The sequence below is a fragment of the Sabethes cyaneus genome, chromosome 2, assembly GCF_943734655.1.
Source record: "Sabethes cyaneus chromosome 2, idSabCyanKW18_F2, whole genome shotgun sequence".
NCBI lineage: Eukaryota > Metazoa > Arthropoda > Insecta > Diptera > Culicidae > Sabethes > Sabethes cyaneus.
Window position 1 is genome coordinate 45,952,753 of NC_071354.1, and position 25,711 is coordinate 45,978,463.

General features: G+C 43.6%; 2 protein-coding genes across 2 annotated transcripts; one reads left to right on the top strand and one right to left on the bottom strand.

The window, feature by feature from the left end:
* Positions 1 to 938: 938 nt before the first annotated feature.
* LOC128735359 (dipeptidase 1-like) lies at positions 939 to 11,768 on the top strand. The gene is made up of 4 exons (XM_053829847.1): positions 939 to 957; positions 1,594 to 1,768; positions 1,865 to 2,625; positions 11,410 to 11,768. Exons 1-4 carry the CDS (start codon positions 939 to 941, stop codon positions 11,766 to 11,768), a joined length of 1,314 nt encoding a protein of 437 aa, XP_053685822.1.
* Positions 11,769 to 11,803: 35 nt separating this feature from the next.
* Positions 11,804 to 16,561, bottom strand: LOC128733631 (cleavage and polyadenylation specificity factor subunit 1). The gene is made up of 6 exons (XM_053827356.1): positions 16,267 to 16,561; positions 15,670 to 16,210; positions 15,354 to 15,604; positions 15,114 to 15,295; positions 12,782 to 15,051; positions 11,804 to 12,717 (listed from the first exon to the last, which is right to left on the bottom strand). The coding sequence occupies exons 1-6, from the start codon at positions 16,433 to 16,435 to the stop codon at positions 11,859 to 11,861; spliced, it is 4,272 nt and encodes a 1,423-aa protein (XP_053683331.1). The 5' UTR covers positions 16,436 to 16,561; the 3' UTR covers positions 11,804 to 11,858.
* Positions 16,562 to 25,711: the final 9,150 nt, after the last annotated feature.

Genomic DNA, 25,711 nt, shown 5'->3' on the forward strand with positions numbered 1-25,711 from the left:
GTATTAAATAAATAATGAATAATAATCATAATAATAATTTTATCATTCCCCACACGTTTACTCAGTGACAGTATATTTTTGATAACTAATATTGTTTCTGCCGCACGGATTGATAGATGTTTGCCTTATCAGTTTATTAATGTAAAATGTCAGTTTAGGACAACAAAACTGCCAAAGTCTGATATTCATATACATTTCAGTACATGAAGTTAGATAACGAAATTATGTTCTATATATTTTTGCAAATCATCCGAGCCTGTGTTTCCAAGAATTACACAAAATATAGAAATATGTAAAAATGGAATACCATTTGAGAGAGTCAAACACGAGAAAACATAGTCTGAATGCAGGCAGTTGATTTTTTTTTTGTTTCGCGGCACTTATACATGGATTAAAAAAGATCATGTAGAACACTATTCGGTAAAAATAATACTGAGTATAGTGCGTTATGAATGATTTTTTTATATAGAAACACGAGCTGAGCTCTAGGAATTTGGCTATCTAACTCCAAGATTAACTAGTTAAGCGGCTGCTTGAAAGCGAGAGGTATACAACGAAGCTTAAACCTCAGCATCCACATTAACCAGGAATGCTCACGTTGAGTACGTCGTGCATTGTTATGATATACGAACGCTGCACCACTGGGCGAGATATCGGCCGTCCAGAATCGAAGAATTTTATTGTCATCCCGACACGGCTCCGACTGCTGCCAACATCAGCTTCAGATAGATATCATTGCGCTACACGCGTCGTATCACTAAATTGCGCCCAGTATTGCTGTAAACGTGGACAACACTGGACGCGCAGGCAAAGATGAGCGGGCTCACAGGTCGTACGTAACGAGCCGTGATTAGTATATTTATTTACCGTATATCAACCTAATAATAAGTTACGTACTCGAAAGTCGAAGCTAGCCATTAGCTGCAGTTTACAGGAGTATGGGAATTTTCAGAGCAGGTTAGTGAAACAATGGCGGTTACGAAATGCAGTCTAGAATCTGTTCTAAGCATCGATTTCGAAAAGCGTTCATTGTACATATATGGCAATTCATAAATTCACAGCAGTTAGGTGTTGAAATTTCACAAAAAAATTAGTTCTGTTTTGTAACATTACTAGTAATTAAAGTTTACATCAATATTATTTCGAGTGACAAGCTGCATAGCTGACTTTCACACATTCTATCTAATTTTCGATTAAGACTAACTAATGTTCACATCATGCTGTTAGAGCATCAAGTTTCTTACCAACAATAGTGCTACATAAAAATTCGCTATTCATTTGAGCTTTAGAATCAGAAATAGCATTAATTTTTGCAAAACTATTACCTCAGTAAAGATGAAAACGTAGCACTAGTTTTGTACGTAAAATTTAATTACACTTTAGTTCATGAACCTATACATGAAGAAAGCTCCAAACTCAGTGGAGTTTTGACTATTTTATGTGAATACAATTTTTTCATTGTTTAGCCTAAAGTTAGTTGAGTATAATAGAATGTATAACTCTTGGATCTTGGAAAACTCTTGGATAAACTGAAATACCTGTGACAAAATGGCACAAGCAGACGGTAATAGGAAACCCTCATCTCTTCAACAGTTTTGTCAAACCCAAAATATCTCGCTGGCGCTGTTATCGCTCTGGTGGCCATTGTTGCAGTTTCAATCGCAGTACCGCTGGCCGTCAACTCATCGTCATCGTCCAGCAAAGATGACGGCGGGGCAAACCCTTTCTTCGGCCGAACAGTCCTAGACGAGGTGCCACTTGTCGACGGGTAATGTTAATCACTTAATCACTACAATCCTCCAATCAACAGATTACACCCTCAAGCAATAATTCTTATCTGTCTCTATTTTCGTTTATCACACAGACACAACGACTTACCCAACAACCTCTACATCTATGAACGCAATCGAATCAATAACTTTGACTTGAACAGTGATTTGAAGGCGGATCCCGTATGGGGGGCATCGAGAAGCAGCCACACGGACATTCCAAGACTTCTGGAGGGTAAAGTGGGAGCGCAATTCTGGGTTGCATACGTGGGCTGTAACACTCAGTATCTCGACGCCGTCGAGCGAACACTGGAACAGATCGATGTCATTAAGCGTATGATTGCAAAGTACCCGCAGTACATGACGTATGTGACCTCTGCCGATGGTATTATGGAAGCATTTGAGAACAAGCGAATCGGTTCATTGATTGCAGTTGAAGGCGGTCATTCGATGGATTCCCGACTGGCGATGTTACGCATCTACTACGAATTGGGCGTTCGATATATGACCCTAACGCACTCATGCAATACACCGTGGGCGGATGCATCCCCGGTGGATGCCAATAGTACCGCTATCTTGAAGAACGTCACCGATTGGGGTAAAAATGTCATTTGGGAAATGAATCGTCTGGGAATGCTGATCGATATATCCCACGTGAGTCACGGAGTTATGGTCGACGTGCTGGAATACAGCAAAGCACCGGTAATCTTCAGCCATTCCTCGTCGCACCATGTTTTTCCCCATCACCGGAACGTGCAGGATGATGTACTGAAGCAGTTGGTTGCGAACAATGGAATCATTATGGTGAATTTTTACCCGGGGTTCATCGGTGGCAATACGATTGATGATGTTGTTCGTAAGTACTTGCTATAATTTCTTTTTACATTTAAATTAATGTTGATTTTCAACGAAAAATGGTTACGTTTTAAAACTGTCTATTACAGAGTGCAAATTTGAATTACCTGTTGCAGATATTAACCCCTCTAAAGTGTGCATTATTTTTAAGCGCCATAATATGCACTGAAATGGGTCATTTTTTTTGTCTTTTGAGGTTTCGCTACTATATTTTGTAGAAAGACCAGGAAATGTCTCTTTGATATAATTTTGTTGAATTGTTAAATTTTTTAAAATTGTTTACTACATGCATGTTGTTTTTTTAAATAAATCATAGACTGTGGTCATATCAGATCGGATCCATGGGGACATTAAGAATCCAGAAATTCCGGTGAGAACAGGACCCCTCATGATTCTCAGAAGTTACACGTTCGGAAAAGAGCCCTTGTATGCTCTTACTGAGATACTGAAGTCAGGACACAGATTAGTTAGATGGACATCATCCTTTTAAAGGATTCATTCACCTTGTATGGAATGTCGTAGTTAGATCTTGGTTTAATATGTAAATCTTTCATCGGTAAACTCACCGGAGAATTTCATCGAGAACAGTTGGCAAATCTGCTCTAAGTTGCTCGCCATTTTATCCATCCATTCAGCCAGGCACATAACCGAACGAAGAGGGTGTTCTTAAAAGATTTAGGATTTTGTTTCAGTCTTACTTACTAACTTTTGCGGTGACAATCCGCTTATTGAATCCATGCCGAATTCAGGAGCCGTTACCACATTTCTCGGTTTGGGGCTGCCGCTCTCCAGTCGCCCCTAACACTCGCTGCTCTAGCATGCACGTCAACAGCGCTCATCCAAAGGGTATGGGATCTGCCTCGAAGTCATCGGCCTCTGTGGGGTTCTCTGCTAAAGATTGTTTTCACTGGTCTCTCATCCAGCATTCTTGCTGAGCTGGCCGCGTAAACTCATTGTAGACTGCCGTGTTTTAGTCACTTCACAATATCCGCATCTTTGTATACTTGGTATATTCCATGATTCTCGCGCTTACGCCACACTCCTTCTAATATGCCGCCAAGAATTGACCGCAGGATCTTACGCTCAAAAAGGCTAAGAGCTCGTCGGTTGCTTTCCTTCAACGTCCACGTCCACTGATTGTCCACTGGTTACGTAAACCGTAAAAGGCCCTGTCGGCAGCTGCTATCCGCCTTTTTACTTCACAGCTCACATCGTTGTCACTTGTCACTAACGTACCAACGTTAAATTTGTCGACCACTTCAAAAGTATCTCCATCTACCACCACCGCAGTTCCAACACCCAAAGGGTTACCACGCTCTCTACCAGCCACCATATATTTGGTTTTGGTAGAATTTATGATAAGCTTTATCCTCGCAGCTTCCTCTGTAAGATGCGTCATGCGTGTACTTCTTCCACAATTCTACGATTAACCCCGATGATATCGATGACGTCCGCGACCCCTAGAAATATGAGATTTCGTGATGATGGTACCACTTTCTGCACGCCTGCCCTTCGAATAGCACCTTCCAATACAATGTTGAACAGCAAAGTTGCATCTTACAAGTTGATTTCCCGGAATTTATCGAGGTTTATCGCAAGGTGAACATTTGGTCCGTCGTGAAGCGACTGAGAAATAGGATGCGGGAGAGAATTTAGTACCTAATGGATTACCCGATTCAGCCGTTCGCTCCCGACTTTCAAAAGTTCGGCGGTGATGCCATCCTTTCCAGCTGCTTTGTCGTTTTTCAGCTCTCTCGAACCTCGTCCAAAGTTGGTGGATCCGCAGCTTGTCCATCATCCTCAACCGTTATCCAGTTTCTGTTGGCCGCTCCCAGAGGTGGGCCCCACGAATCAGCTAACCGCTAACCTTTTAGCCAGCGAGTAGTGCGTTCGCTAGGTTTTAAATGTGTTAGCGCTTTCATTAGCTTCCGATAAGTTAAAGCGCCACTAAATAAACTACTAGCCGCTAATTTTTGAAAATAATAACAAAAATTAGTGTGCGATTTCTTGCATATTGATAAAATTAGTCGCTGCTGTTCGCGACGCGAGTAAATATAGTTCATTAATGGCTAATTGTACTATTTCCAAAAATTAGTAGTTTATTGAGTAATACTTTTATTTATTGGAAACTAATAAAAGCGCTAGCACATTTAAAACTTAGTGAACGCGCTACTCGCAAACTAAAATGTAAGCGATTAGCTTATTAGCGGTGCCCACTTCTGACAGCTTCATCTTATTCACCATTCAACAATGCATCGAAATGTTGTTTCCAACGCCTAGCCTGTGATCTTTCGGTAAACAGGTAATGTCGTTGCATATAACAGGAGCTGGCACGGTTCGTTCCCTGATTCCGTTGATCGTGCCTCTCGAAGCAATTTCTCTGCCTCCGCAAGAACGCGATCCCAGTGCTGGCGTTTCTTACGGCGGTGAAGTCTCTTTCCGGCGGCTCTAGCATCTCGGTAAATCTCTCTCTCTGCTCTGGCGTGTCACAGTTGGTGCCAATATGTGACGTCTGGCTCGATTTTTCTCGTCTTTCAACAGTTAGCACTCTGCGTCAGAGTTATAACAGAGAGATATGGAAGAGAGAGGCTGCCTACACTTCTCGCGCTGTAGTACTAACCGCATCGTGGATATGCTTCCACTACTCGTTCAGGTTCGTTTCAACTTGTTAACTCATTATTGGATCCACCGATCCGCTCTCCAGCAACTCCTGCCGCTGATAACCCCCGAATATTCAGTCGTATGTTCCTCGTTGGTCTCGATTTGAATATGTTGAACAACCAGGCGCGAATCTTGCTTACTACGAGGTAGGGGTCCCAGTCGACGTTTGGTTCCCGGAAGGACCACATGTCTGCGATATTAGAAAAGTACCGCTTATCAAACAGAACGTGGTCGATTGCAGAGCAGGCCGCCTGCTCTCCTGTGGTTGCAGCGAAGTTGATTGACCTCAGGCCATTAGACCGTATGAATAAACCAGTTTACTATGCTTTTCCCGTTTAAATCGTATGGGAGCATTTGCTCTAACTCTTTTATTAATACGGTCTATTGTCGTCTGTGGTAGGATGGAGGCTTTCTCTACCAGTAACTCTTCGCGTTCGACCTGTGCATCCCCGATGATTTTCTCTGTCGTCTTGAGTATAGCTGGCGAGATACAGCGTTTCATAGGTCAGCCGCCCGCTCCGAATCAGTCGCTGTTGTACACCGCCCCTAGTCTGGGATCCAGCCGCGTACTCGGTATCGAACCGAAGACGATCCATGGTCTGGGATGATCATCATGAGTCGCCCCTAACCTGAAGACAGGCAGCCACAGCTGGCAAGGCTATTCCTTTTTCCAACACTCAGCGGAAGCATGAGTGCCTCTTTCCCTATCAGTATACGGCCTTAGTTACCACCGTGGTTGGTTACCCGATCTCCGCTAAGGTTACTCGTATTATGGCTGCTATCACGAGGAGATAGAGAGGGATATGAGTTGCTGGATAAGATGATGAGGGCCACTGCGATGCCTATTTTATGCTTACAGGTACGCGTGGCATTGAAAAAAAAGTGTTGTCCAGCCATTTGAAAATATTGCGAACCGAAATAGTAGAACAATACGTTTACTATTTTGTTAAATTGACCAAACTCGTGATTTTAGTCATGACCTTGAAATGCGGTCAGGCATATATTAATATTTTTTTCGTAAGGGCCTGCATAGTGTCGTCGTCCTGAAAGTAAAAACACGTTAGATTAAAACTTCTCGGTCGGTGGTTTCTACAGTAGGTGGAGGAAGAGGCACAATTTGTGTCTAAAAATAGCTCAACCCATGTCGCTATGGTTAATAAGGGGGGTTGTGCAGACTTCTTTTGTCCAGCGCCTCTATGGTTCAAAGGTACACGGGTACCAACGAGCCACACGCCCTGGTAGGTGTTGTGGGTTCAAATCCGGTTATAATCTCTGATTATAGCTTGGTTCGACCCATGCACCTTCCAGCATTGGACAAAAGATAGGAGTCACAACGACAACTTGTTAAGCATAGCTACGTATTACCCCCCCCCCCTTCCTTTCCATTCTTTCCCCCTCATTGCCTAAAAAAATTCTTCATTACTTTCCCTTACCGTCCCTTCATCAATTCTCGGGTAATTTTTCAAATAGACCTATGCGACAATGAAAGATTCTCTTCGTTTCTCCTCTCTTCCGCTTATTACGGCGATACTAATGCATTTTAATACATGAGCTTTGCATGAATCGGTTGCCGGAGTCACTAGCTAGCTAAATGTTTTGAAAATTTTCTTTTCAATGCACTAGTATTGCCGAGAAAAGCGGAAGAGAGGAGACGCGGAGAGAATCTCTCATTGCCACATAGGTCTATTTGAAAAATTACCCGTGAATTGTAGAATCATCGTTTCAAAAAAAAATATTTTTAAATTTTTTTTTTTGTAAACGGATTTAAGAACGAATAATACTAGATTGTCAATTTCAACATCCATTAAACAACACGAAAAAAGAATGATGGTTTGAAAGCAACATCTATTGTAATAGATGAATTTGAATAACAGAAGCCTTTATACTAACAAGGAATTCAGTTAATGGACTGCCAGTTCAACGATCATCTCACTGCATCTGGCAAAGTTATTCTGCGATGCGACAAAAATGCTATCGGGGATTTGCAAAGTTTACTGGTGCGACTAAATAAATGAAACTTCTATAATCAGCTCTTCGATAAAAGCTCGTTTGTATTTCCTTACTAGCTGTGTCGCGATGAACTATTAACATTAATGCAGAAATATGCACGAAATGTTATATTCCGTCACCTAAGTTTTCGAACGAGACATCAGTCTCGATTAGAAAGTTGAGACAAAGGGTTCTTATTTTTGAAAAATCTTTGGCAACTGTGGCCTCTTCTACCGCTGGAAATAGTGTATTAATATCAGTAGATATAATATTTATTTCGTTTTCTAAATTCGTTAATTGGCTAAGAACTGGCGAAATAATATTACCGTGCTGTTCTTCGGAAATCGTTTCTTCCAAAACTTTAACTTGCAAGGCGCGATTTAGCGCATGAGATATTTTCCCAATAGCACATTCGTAGAGAAATTACTCCTGCTGCAAATTATCCACGTTCATCTCTATTTTTTTATCAATATCCGTTTTTGCCGATTATAAAGTGGTGTTCAAATCAAATAAAAGAAGCGAACGAAGAAACTTACCAACGGCACCTTGTCTGGACGAGACGGCAAGTGACGGCTAGAATAAATGACTCAAGGCTTCAATTTCACTTGATTTTTATTTTTACCTGATCTTTTTGCATTACCGAACTGGACCCAAATAATTTATTGCATTGTAGCTAATAATAAATATTCGCTATAAATTCGGTAAAAATTCACACACTTCTCTTGCCAAAATATTTTTTTTCACCCAACCTTTTTTCTTTCCCCCCTCAACACTACGGATAGGTACTATATTTTCTTCACCCCGCGTTTTTTCTTCCCCTCACAGCACTATGGAAGCACTATTCCTTTTTCAAACGCCTTTCTGTTGTACCCGATTACGACACCCGGTTATTGCTTAAATTCACTATTATTTTAATTACGGCAACGGACTCCCCGTACACAACGCGAACGACCGTGAGAACTTAACCCGCACAATGTTAGAAGCTAACTGGAGAAACAATCGGTTGTTAGGCGCAATAGAGCTCGTATCAGATACTCACACGCAGATCGTAATCGATCGTAAACTTAAGATTGGCACTCACTCGATCAAGTACACTCACTCTCTGTTAAATTTATTTTAATATAATCACTCGCAGAAAATTTATGCTAATACTTTTTCGTAGAGAACGATTGCTTCTATAAAAATAAGTAATATTGCCTTATCTAATTTAAATTTGCCGACTTGTTGGGCGCCAAATGTACCCTCCTAAGCTTTCCAGACAAGCTTGAATCGTCCTTAGGTTGGCTTACTTACTTTACTTTAGTGGCAACGGTCCGTTACCGATCCTGCGCCGAACGAATTATGGTCCTCCAGGACCATCGGTCCTGGGCTGCCGTTCTCCAATCCCCACGAACACCAGCTGAATGTGCATCGTCTTCGACAGCACACACCCACCGAGTGCGGGGTCTGCCTCGGAGTCTACGGCCTCTTCCTGGTTCTCTGCTGAAAATAGTTTTGGCTACTCTTTCATCGGGCATACTGGCCACGTGTCCAGCCCACCGCAGCCTGCTACATTGCACTACCTTCACTATATCAGCAAATTTGTGCCACACTCCATTTTCCATTTTGCCACCAAGTATAGATCGCAGAATTTTAAACTCAAAAACCCCAAGCACTCCGATCAGCGATCAGCTTCCTTTAGCGTCCATGATTCGTGTCCGTAAAGAGCCACCGGGAGGATTAGTGTTCTGTAGAGCGCCAGTTTTGTGCGAATTTGCAAACTACGGGACTTCAGCTGGTTACGTAATCCGTAGAAAGCCCGATTCGCGGCTACAACTCGTCGTTTCACTTCGCGGCTTACATCGTTGTCACATGTCACGAGTGTACCAAGGTGTATAAATTACTCCACTACTTCATATCGTTCCCCATCTAACGCCACCTCGGCACCAACACCACTTGAGCTCCCACGTTCCCTACCAGCAACCATGTACTTCGTTTTGGCGGTGTTCATGGTAAGTCCCAATCTAGCCGCTTCCCTTTTAAAAGGCCTGAAGGCCTCTTCCACTGCTCTACGGTTGATTCCGATGATATCGACGTCATCCGCAAAACCTAGAAGCATGTAAGATTTCGTGATGGTAGTTCCATTCCTTTCCACGTTTGTCTTTCGTAATGCACCTTCCAAGACAATGTTGAACAGCAGGTTAAAGAGTGCCTCCCCTTGCTTCAGTCCATCCAATGTCAGGCAAGCAGCTGAGGTCTCACCCGCTATTCTAACGCATGATTTGGATCCGTCCAGCGGCGCACGAATCAGCGTAACTAGTTTCGTCGGAAAGCCATGTTCTAGTATTATCTGCCACAGCTCATTTCGTTTGACTGAATCGTACGCCGCTTTAAAGTCCACACACAGATGGTGTGTCTGCAAGTTGTACTCCCGGAACTTGTCTAGCAACTGACGCAGGGTAAACATCTGATCCGTCGTTGAGCGACCCTCACGAAAACCAGCTTGGTACTCGCCGACGAAGGACTCCGCTAACGGTCTCAGTCTGCAGAACACGATGCGGGAAAGCACCTTGTAGGTAGAATTGAGCAATGTAATTCCTCGATAGTTTTTACTCTCCAGTCGATGTCCCTTTTTGAGAATTGAGCAAATGAGGCCATCCAGCCACTGATCCGGCATTTGTTCTTCCTCCCAGATCCTGACAATGATCCGGTGGATTGCTTCGTACAGCCGCTCGCTCCCCGCTTTCAGAAGTTCAGCCGGGATACCGTCCTTTCCAGCAGCCTTACCGTGTCTGAAAGTGCTTCTTCCACCTGGCTGCTACCGCCGTTTTATCGGTAAGCAGGTTGCCAGCACTATCATTGCACATCACAGGCATGGCGAAATTCCTGCTTCTCACCGTTTAATAGAAACTACGTGTGTCGTTGCTGGCGTATCGCTCCTCTGCGCCGGCGATTCGATAACATCCGAAAAATGTCGACTGTCAATCAAGACACGATCGATCTGAGAGCTAGAGTCTCCATTTGGATGCCTCCAGGTGTGTTTCCGAATATTCAAACGTGGAAAGTAGGTGCTACAGATGGCCATTCCTCTGGCCGCGGCAAAATTTATGAGCCTCAGACCGTTATCATTGGTCGACAGATGAAGGTTATGGTTTCCAATAACTGGACGAAAGAATTCCTCCCTTCCGATCTGCGCGTTTGCATCTCCGATGATGATTTTCACGTCGTGTTTTGGGCACTCTCCATAGCTCCTCTCAAGCCTGTCGTAAAACTCGTCCTTAGCATCATCGGATTTATCATTTGTCGGTGCGTATAAGTTGATTAGGCTATAGTTGAAGAATTTGCCCTTAATCCTCAACACGCATATACGGTCATCTACGCGTCTCCACCGGATAACTCGTTGCTTTTGTTTTGCCAACACTACGAAACCTGGAGAACAGGCGCCCTAGTTCGCACCTCCTAGCTTAGCTGCTTCAGTAAGTACATGAAGCATTTACGGGTAAGGCCATCGACCGTCATCATTTGACTTAGCTCTGCGTGGATGCGCCGGGTGGGAGCTTGAGAGAGCTAGAGCTATGTTTGACATTCCTTCCAGGTAACTCTCTCCATTTCATACCCCCTCCGGCTGGCATCCACCGCGATTCCTAAGCCTCCGCGGTGTGGTGAAATGCCGCTGGTGGATGATTAAGAGACTTCCCAGCCATTTTTCCGTTGCAAAGGTGTTAGTAATCGAAGGAGACGGCTGACAGCATTAAGCGGGAGAGCGGGATTTCGATTCAGTTGGTCATTTCTTTTCACTAAGCCGTTTTCGGCAGAACGTTATCCTGAGACTTTGAGTGCATACTTTCATACGACATTTTGAGAATCCGTTAAATACGTTGTGAGGAATATTCGCCCATGGTTTACAGCGTGGATCGGGATCAAATGCAAACTGCCTTACTCGTCACGCCCTAACAGTAAAACCATGAAAAATTACGTTTTAATCTACAGAAAATTCTGACTAATTACAATCAAGCTTGAAGAAGCTTAACATTTCACGTTACTTCACTTAACACTTTACTATTCAATTAATTGCAACTAAATTTAATACTGAAATGTTCCTAACAGGTGCGTGATGAGTGATAAGTAAAAAAAAAATATTACTTTCTATCCACAGATCACCTGAATTACATCAAATCGGTTACCGGTTCGGAGCACGTCGGCATCGGTGGCGATTACGATGGTGTCGAACGCACTCCGGACGGGTTGGACGATGTCTCCAAGTATCCGGACCTGTTCGACATTCTGGCGGACGGTGTTTTTCGGAACGGCACCAGTTTCGAACCATGGTCCCGAGAGGAGCTGCAACAGCTGGCGGGACAGAACCTGCTGCGCGTGTTCCGAGACGTGGAACAGGTGCGAGACAGTATGCGGGACGTCGGGCCGTATGAGGATCTGATTCCGTACCAGGAGTTTGTCGAAGCCGGCGTCGAAGAACAACCGTGCATGAGCGATTTGGATATTCACAAAGCTTGAGGAAAGTCATCATTTATTTGCGTTACTTACCGCAGAAAAGTATTTGCTTCTTTGTTTTGTATTCATAGTGTAACAGAGAATAAAGCCAAATTAGAATGTGTGCGTAACGGCTTCAATCTCCATCAGATCGGCACAGATTTCGTCAATTCGGGTGCCGATCTTTTTCGCAACCTCTAGCTTTTCGTTGGCAGGCAAAGTTAGGAAGGTCCACAGCAGATCACCGTCCACCACGCAGCGAGCTGGGTTGATTGTTTTGCGGACGGTTTTGATAGTTCTAAACGACTTTGGGTTTAGCCCGCATAAATGCGGGCTGTGTGTCATGAGCACGTTTTGAAGGGTAAACAACCGTCGGTAGGTTTTCTCCGGCAGTGGTAGAATGAAGCCCAATCCACCGTCCAGAGTGGCAAAGTACGTCGTGTGCTTGTAATCGTAGTTCAGGTTGCGCTTGGAGGAATCACTTTCGTGGTAGTCGCACTGGACACGGAACATACTGTTGATCTTCTGGCCAACGTGGTAGTCACACTTTCGCAGTAAACGTTGACCACCGATCGATTCACGCGATTCCGGTTGGTACATGTAGGTGATGAGATTGCTCTGGTCATCGGATACCAGAAAGCCTAGATTGTGGTTGTCGACGATGTACTCGATTTGGTACACGTTTAGGGGCTGATAGTCACGGGAGACAAGCGACAGGGTACGGAATTCCTCTTGGAAACGGAGAAGATTTACCGATTTGTAAACATCGGCCACCAGGATCAGCGATTTGATCGACATCATCTGGTGAACGTAGATGTTCGTGTCGATAAAAGCTACACCGACAAGATCGTCATCCTTCAGCTGCCAGAGGTAAACTTTCTGCCCGACGGCACCCACCAGAAAGCCGGACACGTGGGTGATGGCCGAAACGGGACCCTTTTGCTCCTTTACTATTACTTCCTTGAATTTGTACCTGAAAAGGGAAAAGTTATCAGTATTGGTTTGTATCAAACGATTGAAAATTGACGGTTACTCACTTAGTCAGAGGTTTTCCCGGCTCCGGAACGACCTCAATGATGTCGTACAGCAGCAAGCGGCCACGGGAGGTAATGTCCTCGCTGTAGTTGTAGTTCGTGCCGACTGCAATGTACTCCTTCAAACCGGACCGTGCACCCTCGTACGGGAGGCTGACGTTCTTAAGTGCCGTAACGTGTTCCCATTCTTCCAAATTGATTGCCGTCTCCGGAACGATTTCCCAGGCCGAGGGGGTCACAAGAACTACCGAGAAAGAATGTCCCATCGGGTACAGGAATCGTTCGCCCTTGTTTTCCTCGGTTAGTTCCTTATCTTCCCCGTTAAATCGGTAGTATTTGTTGCAGATTTCTTCCGTGTCCATCACTACGCAATAAACTCGGTTCTCTTTGTGGTAAACAATTTGTTTCGGAGAACTTCGCAGTGGAATTTTTCGCACCGGCCAAATTGCATCGTACGAAAGGTAGCCCGGAAAAACGGCAATTTTTAACTCGTAATGTTCGTCGAAGTACAGGAAACCGTTTGGACAGTTGACGTTGTTGAAAGCGGCAAAGCCTTTGACGATTGTTTTACCGTACAATCGGTGACACCGAAGTTCTCCACGAGACGTTAGAAAAACAAAGTACGGCTTCTCACCGCAAACAGCTATTCCGCTGTAGCCGGAAACGTTTGTAAAGTAACGGATCATCGCTACATTGTTGTACAAAATTTGCGTGGATTCTTCGTCCTGCTTTTCACCTTCCTGATCGGTCGGAGCAGTCTGACGGTTAATGCGAAATATTGGACCTGTCACGCCACTGGGAAGACGCCTGAAGCGTAGCTTCAGATGGCCCTTTGCGTATCGATACACACGATAGACGAGCAGATCGTTCTCCAGACGAATAAACAGCATAGGTCTGCTACCGTAGTGACCCAGAGGAACCATCAGAATTTCCTTCGGCAGCAAATTGGCATTGAATCCGAACGGACTTGTGAAACTACCGGGCGTTACATCCGGATCAGCCCCACTCTGTCCGACAAGCGGAACAAATTCCATCGAATCGGACAGCACTTTGTTTCCGTTGCCAACGTTGGTGATCAAGTAAACTAGTTTCAAATCTGGCATCGAATAAATCTCCAGGTTTCCATTGTCACGCACAGCAAATAGCCAATAAGTTGGCTTTACCTGCTGCAAAAACTTTCGCCAAAAGTCCGGATTCTTTTTCTTCGTTTCAATAGCCATATCAGCCATCGAAGTCATTTTGAACGAGCGACCGCTTTCTCCGTAAAGCAAATCTTCTTCGTCTTCGATTTTCATGTGCGGCTCCGGTTTCATGGGCCCAAATCCGCTGGAGTACGATGAAGCACCCCCCTTTGTCACGTCGTAATAATCTTCATACTTGGTGGTGAACATACCGGAGACATCCTTGTACACGCTGATAGCAACCACCGGAGGCGTGGTACTGATTGTGTTTTTGTTGACAGCCAAACGGGGAGTTCCTTTGCCTTCTCGCAAGGCCAGCGTTATCACGCGACCCTCCGACGATCGCACGCAAACGTAAGGGTCAGCTATAGAAACCGCTGCCAGCGGACAACCCAAATCGATGGGAATATTTTGAAGCAAACGAGTCCCTTGCAGTAATCGGATGGATTTGGTTGTTACCTGCACTATGAATCGATTTCCACCAATATTCTCTACGTGAATCGTCGGAACATTGGTAGCAAATCCCGTATTCTCGATCTCATTAATCTCCTCACCGGTCTGAAGAACCATCGTGCCGGCTTCCTGCGAGAGTATCATGAAAGTATGCATATCATCACCTTTATCACCGACCACCGTCCACACATCGAGACAACCCGACAGTCCAAAGCTCGTGATGACCTGTGGCTTAATCGAGTTCTGCAGAACACAGAGTGCCCCATTTTTACCATGCCCACTGCTCGTCACAACCTCCAAATCCAGCTTGGTCGGCACATACTGAATTTCCTTGTTCTCATCCTGCTCTTCTTCGGAAGCTCTTTCACCGACGGCCATATGAGCACACGGACCGATATTTAAAATGCTATCACAAACTTCGAAGATATAGCTGGTCAACTGAACGGACGTTTTCTGTCCGCTTCCGTACACTTCCAATTCCTCTTCTTCTAATCGCTGTCGTTTGGGTTCTTTCGGTTCAACAATTTCGTTGTCATCAATAGTAATAACCATACTTTCATCCTTCTCTTTGAAACGTAACAGCAGAGAATTGCCAAGCCTAGAACCCAGAAACAGGTACTCCTCTTCCACGACGCAAATCTAAAATTAGAAAACTTTTTAGAACCTTACGGAAAGTACTTAAAATAGTAGGTAAGACTTACGCAACAGGTTAACACACTGGCTGCCGCTTTACTGAAATGAAAACTGCGTACGCTACGCATGGAATCCGCGCACAGGGTCAGCACGTACAATTCACCACCCTTAAGTGAGAGTACCATCTTTTCCGGCTCAATAAAACAAACCTGCGCTGCGTCCAAACTAATGCGAACGCCATCCTGCGGTTCTGTAAAAGACACAATTTTAATAATCGAAGTAGTTTTTTCAACTTGTGGATTACTTACTCAGTGGAAAATTGGTACAATGGTCAGCAATACTGTTTAAACTTACACCGTAGGGAGGCACGCTCTGATTGAGATATATCAGCGCGTTTACACTCAATATGAGACACCCTCCAATCGGTTTACTAATAGCCACTGCTTGCAAGCAATCAAAAGGTAAACTATTCACCGTCCAAATTACTGGATGTACCCGCTGTTGGATGTTCAGCGACAGTGCCACCATTGTGCAAGTATCTGATCGAACCGCTATTCGTCTATCCAATTATACATTAGTTACTATTACACAATCATTCTCTTCATTTAGCACATTCAAACTTACCCGGGAAAAGTCTTAACCGGCTCGTACAAAATCAGCAGCGTCGGCTCATAGTACCCATGTAGAAACTGTATATCGATAACATTATCTATCCGTTCCTCCGACTCCTTCAACTCAATCACGTACGACGCCAGAATCGGCGTCTTGGCGATCAGCTGCATCGGCGCTTTCTTCATCGGTTTCACATCCTGAACCTCAATCTCATCCAAAGAACTATCCTTACGAAACGGCAACACCACCAACTTCCTCCCATAAACCAACATCACGGCACACCGATTATCCGGATCGACACGCACAATCGGCGTATGATAGTTTCCGGTCCAGCCTCCCTTGATATCCTCCTCCTCAAAATAGTGCAACGAAAGCGTTTTCAGCTCGAAATTATCCGGATCGAATTGAACCACCGAAAGTTTGGCGTCCTGAAAGCTAATCAGCAAAGCGTCCCGCTGGGAACCGGCCAGCGACACCGACTGCATGGACATCATGTTTCCGAAAAGGGTGTACGAGGCCATGCATTCGAGCTTCATGTTAGGCGGGCGAGCGGCTAAAAGGGTACGTGTTATTCTAAGCCACGAATCAAGCTAAGCAAATTAAACTCACTTGTGAACTTATCCTTGGTGGCAGGGTCAGCATCCGGAATTAGCCGGTATACCTTCAGAACGTTGGCCCCACCGGTAACCAGCGATTTTTCATTGTTATTGAAGAAATGACAGGTGAGCGAAAACTCCACTGCGGTGGCTTCGTGGGTTTGCTTGCAAATCGAGAACATTTTTCACCACCGTTGTTTAATTCGTTCAGCACGATATGTCAACTGTATATTCTAAAGCAAATTACACATATTTTACTGGTAAAATTGTTAAAACTTTCACAGAAAAACCGATTGTTAGCAGTGCAACGCGCTATGGATTGAAGAAAACAGGCGAGGCGATCATAAAATAAAACGCTTTTTGACAGTTGTGTAGATGAAATATTTCAATTCACAACGAGGGAAGCGACATACGCGACAAGGTTAGCAGAAATCAATGTACTTCAACATCAAGTATAAGGTATACAACTACGTCCGCAATTTCAGAAATACATAAAGGCTGGTAATTCCGCTACAAAAATCTACACTGATAATTTAAATGACTTAAACTGCCCCTCTTCGCATAACAGTCCCATGGCGATTTTTGGTGATTTTGAGTTTATTGCGAATATTAGTTCGATTTTGTCTGTACTTTAAGAAAAACTTATAAAATAGTAGGCTTTGTTCGCGAAGAATAGAAAAACAAAACCCACTTGTGTTGTCCCATTTCAAAAATATTCGCATAACAGTCACATCCATTTCTGCCCCTTATTAAATTGAAATAATTCCTCATAAATGCATTATATTCAATAAACTGACTATATTGTTTCTAGATATACTTATTTTGTATTATTAAATAGGGAATATAACAACTTTTGCACCTCTACCTGTTATTTTCATTTGCTAATAAAGTCTTAATTTTTTTTGGAACGCATCGTTTGCGACATATCGTTTGCGTTCATATTTGCGAATGTGCTTAAGGATTTTATTTAGTTTCAAATTAGATAATTCATTTATGGCCCTTTCAAATTATCGAGAGATATTTTTATAGTTAATCAAACATTTTCGATAATTTTGAAAATGATCAATTTGGTCACTCTTGCTCCGATAACTATAATCGTTAGATTTTTAAGAGAGACAACAGTTTTTGAAACCCTTAGGGTACCGCCAGAATAAACGCGACGCGACTTCGCTCATATTCGTTTAAATACGCAGCATTTTTTCGCCGGAAGCAGGGCTGCGTATTTAAGCGAATGTAAGCGAAGTCGTGTCGCGTCGCTGTCACGTTTACTCTGTACGAGGCCTTACTTTTCCATTTCATATTTAATTCGTTTCAGTTATTTTACTACATTTTTAGTGAAAATTATCACCAGTTTCTTAATAACTAGAACCAATTACAGGTCAGCCCAAATATTGACATATGAACATACACAGGAATGGTCCGATCTCTTTGATTCAATTTCGATTAATCGAGCATATTGATCGTAGCAAAAAGAATCATTTTTTAACATTTAAATTTGATAGCTATTCATAGTCAATCAATATTTTATGCATTGTTAATTCATTGAAGACATATCAAATCGCAAGTTAATGGCGGTTATTATAATTTGGAAAAGGTGGTACATGTTTTGTGACGCGTTTTGCGTAGGCGGCCAATATTGCTTCTATCACCGCTATTACTTGGAATATGGTATCATGTGAACTGAGGGGGTGGGGGTAGAGGGGAGTTGAGTTGGACGTAACAATCTTTTAGTCTTCAGTTTAGTTCTCTTTAATAAAAGCAGCAAGTAAATCTCGAAAATCATACCATACATTATCGACAGTGTGACGGTTATGCGAAGATTTTCCTGATTCAATCGAAAATTATTCGCATGTCAGTCCCGTTGCTATTTTGTGAAGATAAACTGATGATAATTGAAAATCTGTAACTAATTTTTGTTTAAAACATTTGAACCTGTTTATTTTAACAAATTTATAGTAAAGGTTCGCTTGAAAATAACCTGTGGGAGCGTAATTAAGTAAAACTGACGAAAAACTTCAATCGCCGTTTTCTACGCTTGCTATTTTTCGCCATGGGACTATTATGCGAAGAGCGGCAGTAAATATAGATACATAGAGATATAAATTTGTTAATTTACAATGCTAACGAGCTGTCACGTTTTCAATTTTAATACAATTTCGACAAAAATGCAAGTTTGAATCGTGCGAATGGTGGCTAAGTAGTGTTTTTCGTCATCTGCATTTTCATTTGCAGAGTTTTGGGCTTTATTACAGACACTATAGATTACAGAGACGACAAGCCACTCAAAATCCGCTAAATTTGGGATCATAGAGGTGAGTTACCTTTATTTATGATGGTACTCTCCGTTTTGATTCAGATTTCAGAGAATTTTAAGTGGCTTGTCGCCTCTGTATTCTACCCACCCTTTTCGCGCGCTTAATGGCGGCTAGTGGATACACTTTTTGAATATGTTTTTTGGTTTTTAACAACTCCGCTCACGTACGCTTGGTAGTTCTACAACAACAATCAAGGGTGCAAATTGGTGCCGCCATTACGCACGCGAAAAGGTGGATAGTTACAATAAATGGAATTCTATTTCGAGAGGCCAAAGCATACATCTCAACAAACCAACAATTTACAGGCAGATCAACTAATACAAATTTAGCACTGCATTGGGGCAATGTAAAACTCAAGTAAATGCCGTGTATATAGATTTAAAAGCAGCATTTTATCAGGTAGACCACCTCATCCTATTAACGAAAATCGAGCGCCTTGGAACCTTTTCCAACATAATTGAATGACTGAAATCATACCTGAAATTATTGGCTGCACTTTATCTGTAAAAATAGGCGTTCACGAATCACAATGCATCATTAATTAATTGGGAGTACCACAAGGGGATCTGGGACCATTTCGTTTTTTTTATTTTTTAACGACGTCTGTAAGATAATACCCGGATGGTAATGCCGTCGTGGTCATGCGAAGGCTGAGTGTAAACTCTCCACCTGCAAGACGGCTCGTGTAGGAGGTAAGACTACTAAGAACCAAAGCAGAGGGGCCAAAGCCCCAAAAGGAGGATGGTTTTAATAGCTGTTATCCATCCCAGGTAACCAATAAGCATTAATATAAGCAGTAAATCAATTGTTTATTAGCATCCCAGGCGTTTTATACTGCAGGTTGCTGTTTATCAACCTTTTGGCTGCATAACTGTTGTAAATTGGCATCAACAATTCTATTTGAATTCTTCTTGTCGGTAACTAGCTGCAAATAAGCATTGTCAGCACTATAAGAGGGCTAGCAGTAAGGTAGCCGCATATTTTGCCAAAATAGCATTTAAGTAGCATTTAAGGCAACTTAAATGTTTATTGGCTTGCATTTAAATTGCTTTGGAAATGATTATTGGTTACCTGGGATGGCTATTATGTAAAAACTTGAATGGATAAACCCCTAATCCAAGGTGTGACGCGACCCGTGCCGAGGGATGAAAGGTGGAGGGGGTTCTATAAATTCTCTCGCCACAACGGAACCTGTGAAGTACCAGGGCGCCCTCCACAGTAATTTGCCCTTGCTGCATCAAGCTGGTCACTGATGCAGTGGACGATTTCTTACCGTGCATGCTCTCTCTGCCGAAAAACAAAGAAACGAATGGGGTGGAGATGAGAATAGGGGAGGAGCAGTCCTGATCCTCGTCTATCCTCAACACGCCGACTCGTTGTAAGTCGACAAACGAAGATGTGGCTCCAACTCTCTACTCACGAGTCGAGATTCACTCTAAACAATCTAAACATATAACGTCGAGTATGCGGGTTACTCAAAAGTGGCTGAGTCTCAATAAGAGAGATCCCAGCATGCTTAATATATAAAATATATAACGTCGAGGATAAGAGTTACTCAAAAGTCGCTGAGTCTCAATAAGAGAGATCTCAGCAATCTACCTGGTTTGCGGCAGGACATTGTCCAAATAAATATCATCTTCGGAATCTCGAGTTCGTACAAGATAATATTTAATCTCGGAACACTTGCTTTGCAATCGTGGAGCACGAATAGTAGACAGACTGCAGTATCTCAAAAAGAGGAGATCTGGTTGGCGTCAACAGACATAACACTCGTTTTCCATTCTTCCTACCGATTAAACCGTCATTTCAAATTTGGGCTTAGTTGGGAATGTCTCCGTTTTGGTCAGTGGCGCTTTTTGACGAAAGAAGGGGAATTCTCCATAAAAAATACTTGCTACTTCGAGGGATACTCCTGTTACTATTTGATATTTGGGAATGTCTATCATAGATGGTGCTGGTGTTCAGGCTAAATGTGAGGTACGATCATTTTAATTGATTTTTCTTCCAAGGGTTATGTCTGTTTGTCTGTGGTGCTGGGTTCATAAACCTAGTCATCCCTGATTGGCACATGTCTCACTCCAGCTACCAGCTTGTCACTCGTATAGTAAAATAATAAAACGGGACAGACCACAATAGTTCAAAATACTGGACGCAGTGTTAAGAGTACCCAACAGAGGAGGGAAAAATAAAACCCGCAGTCCAATATTTAATTTATGCTGACGATCTAAAGGATTACCTTGTTGTACGCTCGACAGCTGATTGCATCGAATTTCAGCGACAATTGAACGACCTTAGCGATTAGTGTCCTCGAAATTTGCTTATTTTCTCCGAAGAGCTACTCAGCAGATTAGCGACAAAATAGTCAAGAATCTAGGTGTACTTTTGGATGATCAAATGTCCGTCAGGAAACACTATTCACTACAGAAGTTTCAGCTGCCATTTGGAACTCATACACAGCTATTTGGTCCAACAGAATTGAAGCTATTCAAGCAAGATTCATACGCTACGCGTTAAGAAATCTACTTTTATTTATTTATTTATTCACCATCTTCGACTACGTCGTACAGATTGTTTGCTTAATGCTAGACTTAATAACTAATTTAAGCCTCGGATTCTATTACTAAACACCTTTCTAGACAGAGTAAAATCGAACACATTACAAATGTCGTTGTTCCTTCGAAGTTGACCGACGAAGGAATATTGTTGCCAGTTTTACGTTTCTTAACAAAATTCCAGAAACAGGAGGGGTCCTGTTTAACGGGAGACTGAATCCCTTGCAAATAGTTGTCATATGATGCGGTAAGGACAGCTTTGTACTCTTCCTCACGCTCCCGAAGTTTAGTTCTATCAGATTCGCTTTTAGTAAAGGTTGTTACGAAGGTTTCGAAGCTGAGGGGTCCACCATGGTTGCTTGAAGTTGGAGACCAACACTTGTCTTTTTTTGGCGCATGTCTAGTGATAACACCTAAAAGTAAATCATAGGCAGCAAGTAGCGATTGTTCCACTCCATGTCCGCAAAAATAGAGTTCAACATATCATAGTCACATACAGAGTAGTCAAATCTGATCTGATCAACTCGGTCGTCAGGTATTGACACGTCCATCTCGTCAAGTAGTAAAATGAATGGTTCGTGATGATAGTCGACAGGCAACAGTGGAGAGGGCGGTGCTACTATATCGAGATATTCTGGGGTATTGGTAAATACCAGATCCAAGAGCCTACCATTCGTGTTGACAATATGATTAATTTGTCTCAAGCCATTGGAAAACATTGCGTCTGTAAAGTGTTACTCAATTTCAGCTGAGGCACTCGAAGGAATATACCCATTAATTTCATCGTCGGCCTTCCACCTCAAGTCAGGTAAATTGAAATCGCCTATTGAGAAGATTATGTCCGATCATGAAAGATAATCCAAAACACACTGTGTTGCTCTTATGTGAACTGAGTATAGCTCGGTACTCGAGTTGGGCAGAAGATATACAGCAACTGTGTAGAGTAAGCGATGCTGCAACTTAATACGGACTGCAATTTGTTCGAGATTGTCACAGTTGGGAAGAGTTATGAATTCACATTCCAGAGAGTTATTGACTGCAATCAGCACTCCACCACCTCGTGTATTCATTACGGTCGCAACGGAGTATAGCATAGTCAGGCGAAATTTCATACCTGCCGATATCAGTTCGCAGCCACGTCTCCGTGAAGACAATTATGCCATACTCACAACTTGATAACATTAAGCGCATTCGAGCAATTTTAGTCCTTAATCCTCTGACGTTTTGGTAATACACACAAGGCACGCGATCGGATGTAGGCGTCCTTACGATAGGCACACCAGGCTGCGTCGTGACACTACTTGCCGGCGTGAGACGTGGACCGCTACCAGTGAGGCTCGTGTCGGGCCTTGAAGCCGAACTGCTAAGACGTAAAGCAACATCAGGTATCGGAAGATCAGAAAAGTGAGTATACTTGCCGGACGTGGCAAGCTGGAAGACCCCGTCACCACTCCCACACACAGGACCAAGATGACTGATGACTGCATGGGCTCGACTGTGGTGGGGGGCTCCGGGGTTTCCACAGTGCCAATTGCAGTGCATCCCGGTGGGCGACGAATTGACCTCAGAATGAAATTTGGTGAAGACACAGATACAGATACAGATTTTGCATTACTTTTTTCTTTTCTTCATCTTTGCCTTCGATTCTACTCATTGTCGAGATTGCAAACCCTCGTGAGTAATCGGTATCAGTAGCTCGGGCGGCATGACCGTAGCTGAGAGCTAAATACACACTCGCAAAAGCTCGTTGCAGTGCACGAATAAATAAAAGCGAGAATCCGAAAGGGATCCTTATTCCGGCGTATTTATTAGAATGAGTACGAGTGTGTGAGAAAATTAGACCACCCGTTTCGAAGGGACTGACGAATATCCTCGAAATGCACACAACGGAAACCCCTGCTCGTGCATTATCGGCCCTAGTTGTTCTCATTCGAATGTGCGGTATGCTGCCCTGAAACTGACGAAAATATGTGACATTTCTCAAGAATTTTTGGATGTGAAGAACGGAGCAATATCTGGGACAGAGCGGATTACTGAAATGCCACGGTAATTACAGTAATTGCCAGACAGGCAAATCACGCCTTCCATCAATTCTTCTGGTATTTTCTCTTCCTCTAAAATCCTGGAAATTATCCAATACAGTGCGATTCTATTGACTGTTTACCATATTAGTGGACTTCTGCGCGGAGTCGGGTTTCTCCGGTGGTGGCTCTGTTAGTGTTACCTGTTTACTCATCGGATCTTTTCGAGATCGGGAGCCGGCATACTACTACTGTGTGACCTGACTTACAAACTTTGTGGTTTTTCGTTTAATTGATCATAAGTTCGAATTGAGCACACAAATGTCAACAATATAACATAAAAAATTACATGTTTACTCCAAAAATAAAAGTATGAGATTTTAGAATTTCGGAAAAAGGGGTTCGTTATGAGTCAGGTAACACAGTAGTGTTTTTGGCACTCCTATAGGTTAACTTCCTTTGCTCCTCCTACTGTTATTACTTTGCTTACTTTTTTGGCGATAATCCGCTTATCGAATCCATGCCGAATTCAGGAGCCGTCTCCACATTACTCGGTCTTGGGCTGCCACTCTCCAGTCACCCATAACACCCGCTGTTCTAGTATCCTCGTCAACAGCGCTCATCCAACGGGTACGAGGTCTGCCTCGAAGTCGTCGGCCTCTATCGGGTTCTCTACTAAATATTGTTTTCGCTGGTCTCTCATCCGGCATCCTTGCTACATGACCAGCCCATTGTAGCCTGCCGTATTTTAGTCGCTTCACAATATCTGCATCTTTGTACACTTGGTATATTTCATGATTCATGCGCCTGCGCCACACTCCTTCGTCTAATATGCCGCCAAGAATTGATCGCAGGATGTTACACTCGAAAACGCCAAGAGCTCGTCGGTCGCTCTCTTTCAACGTCCACGCTTCGTGGCCGTAGAGTACCACCGGGAGAATTAGCGTCTTATAGAGCGCGAGTTTTGAACGAAGTTGTAGGCTACGGGACCTCAGCTGGCTACGTAATCCGTAGAAGGCCCTGTTGGCAGCCGCTATCCGCCTTTTCACTTCACGGCTCACATCGTAGTCACATTTCACTAACATACCAAGGTATACAAATTCGTCGACCACTTCAAAAGTATCTCCATCTAACACCACCGCAGTTCCAACACCCGAAGGGCTACCATGCGCTCTACCTCTCTACTTTGTTTTGGTAGAATTTAGTATAAACCCTATCCTCGCAGCTTCCTCCTTAAGATACGTGTACGCTTCTTCCACAGTTCTACGGGTAACGCCGATGATATCGATGTCGTTCGCGAACCCTAGGAGCATATGAGATTTCGTGATGATGGTACCGTTTCTGTGTACACCGGCCCTTCGAATAGCTCTTTCCAATGCAATGTTGAAGAGCAAATTCGATAGTCCGTCACCTTGCTTCAAAGCATCTAACGTCACAAACGAGTCCGATGGCTCATCCGCTATCCTGACGCTTGATTTTGAACCATCAAGGGTAGCACGTATCAGCCTAATCAGTTTTGTTGGAAAACCATGTGCAAGCATAATCTGCCACAGCTCGTTTCGTTTAACTGAATCGTACGCCGCCTTGAAGTCTATAAACAAATGATGAGTCAGCAAGTTGAATTCCCGGAATTTATCGAGGATCTGTCGCAAGGTGAACATTTGGTCCCTCTCGAACACCGCACTGGTATTCGCCAACAAAGGTTTCCTGCAACGGCCTCAGTCTGAGAATCAGGATGCGGGAGAGAATTTTGTATGCAGAATTGAGGAGAGCAATACCTCGATAATTGCTGCATTCGAGTCGATGTCCCTTTTTGTTAATTTGGCATGAGACCTTCCAACCAGTCCGTAGGTAATTCCTCCTCAGTCCATACCTTTAGTATAGCCTGATGGATTGCACAATACAGCCGTTCGCTCCCGACTTTCAAAAGTTCGGCGGGGATGCCGTTCTTTCCAGCTGCTTTGCCGTTTTTCAGCTCTCTCGCTGCTTTCCTAACCTCGTCCAAAGTTGATGGATCCACAGCTTGTCCATCATGCTCACTCGTTATCCTGTTTCTGTTGACCGTTCCATCTTGTTCACCATTCAACAACGCGTCGACAGAGCTGCTGTCTTGGGTATAGCGAACAGGGATGCTGTCTTGGGTATAACTGGCGAGACACAGCGTTTCATAAGTCAGCCGTCCGCTCCGGATCAGTCGCTGTTGTATGCCGCCCCTAACCTGGGATAGACGCATACCTGGTACGGAAACGGCGATTTACCGGGCAGTGGAATCACCGTCGCGAGCCGCCCCTAACCTGGAGTTAGACGCTCATGGCTGGCAAGGCTGTTCCTTTTGCCAACACTCAGCAGATGCATGAGTGCCTCCTTCCCTATCGGTATACGACATTAGCTTCCACCGGGGTTGGTTACACGATCTGCACCAAGGTTGCTCGTATTCCGGCTGGTACCACGAGGCGGTAGGGAGAGGAGTTGCTGGATAAGAGGCTAATGACCACTGCGGGGTCTCTTTTATAACTGCAGATACGCGAGGTACCGATGTTACGCCTTATCCAGCCATTTACCAGCCCCTC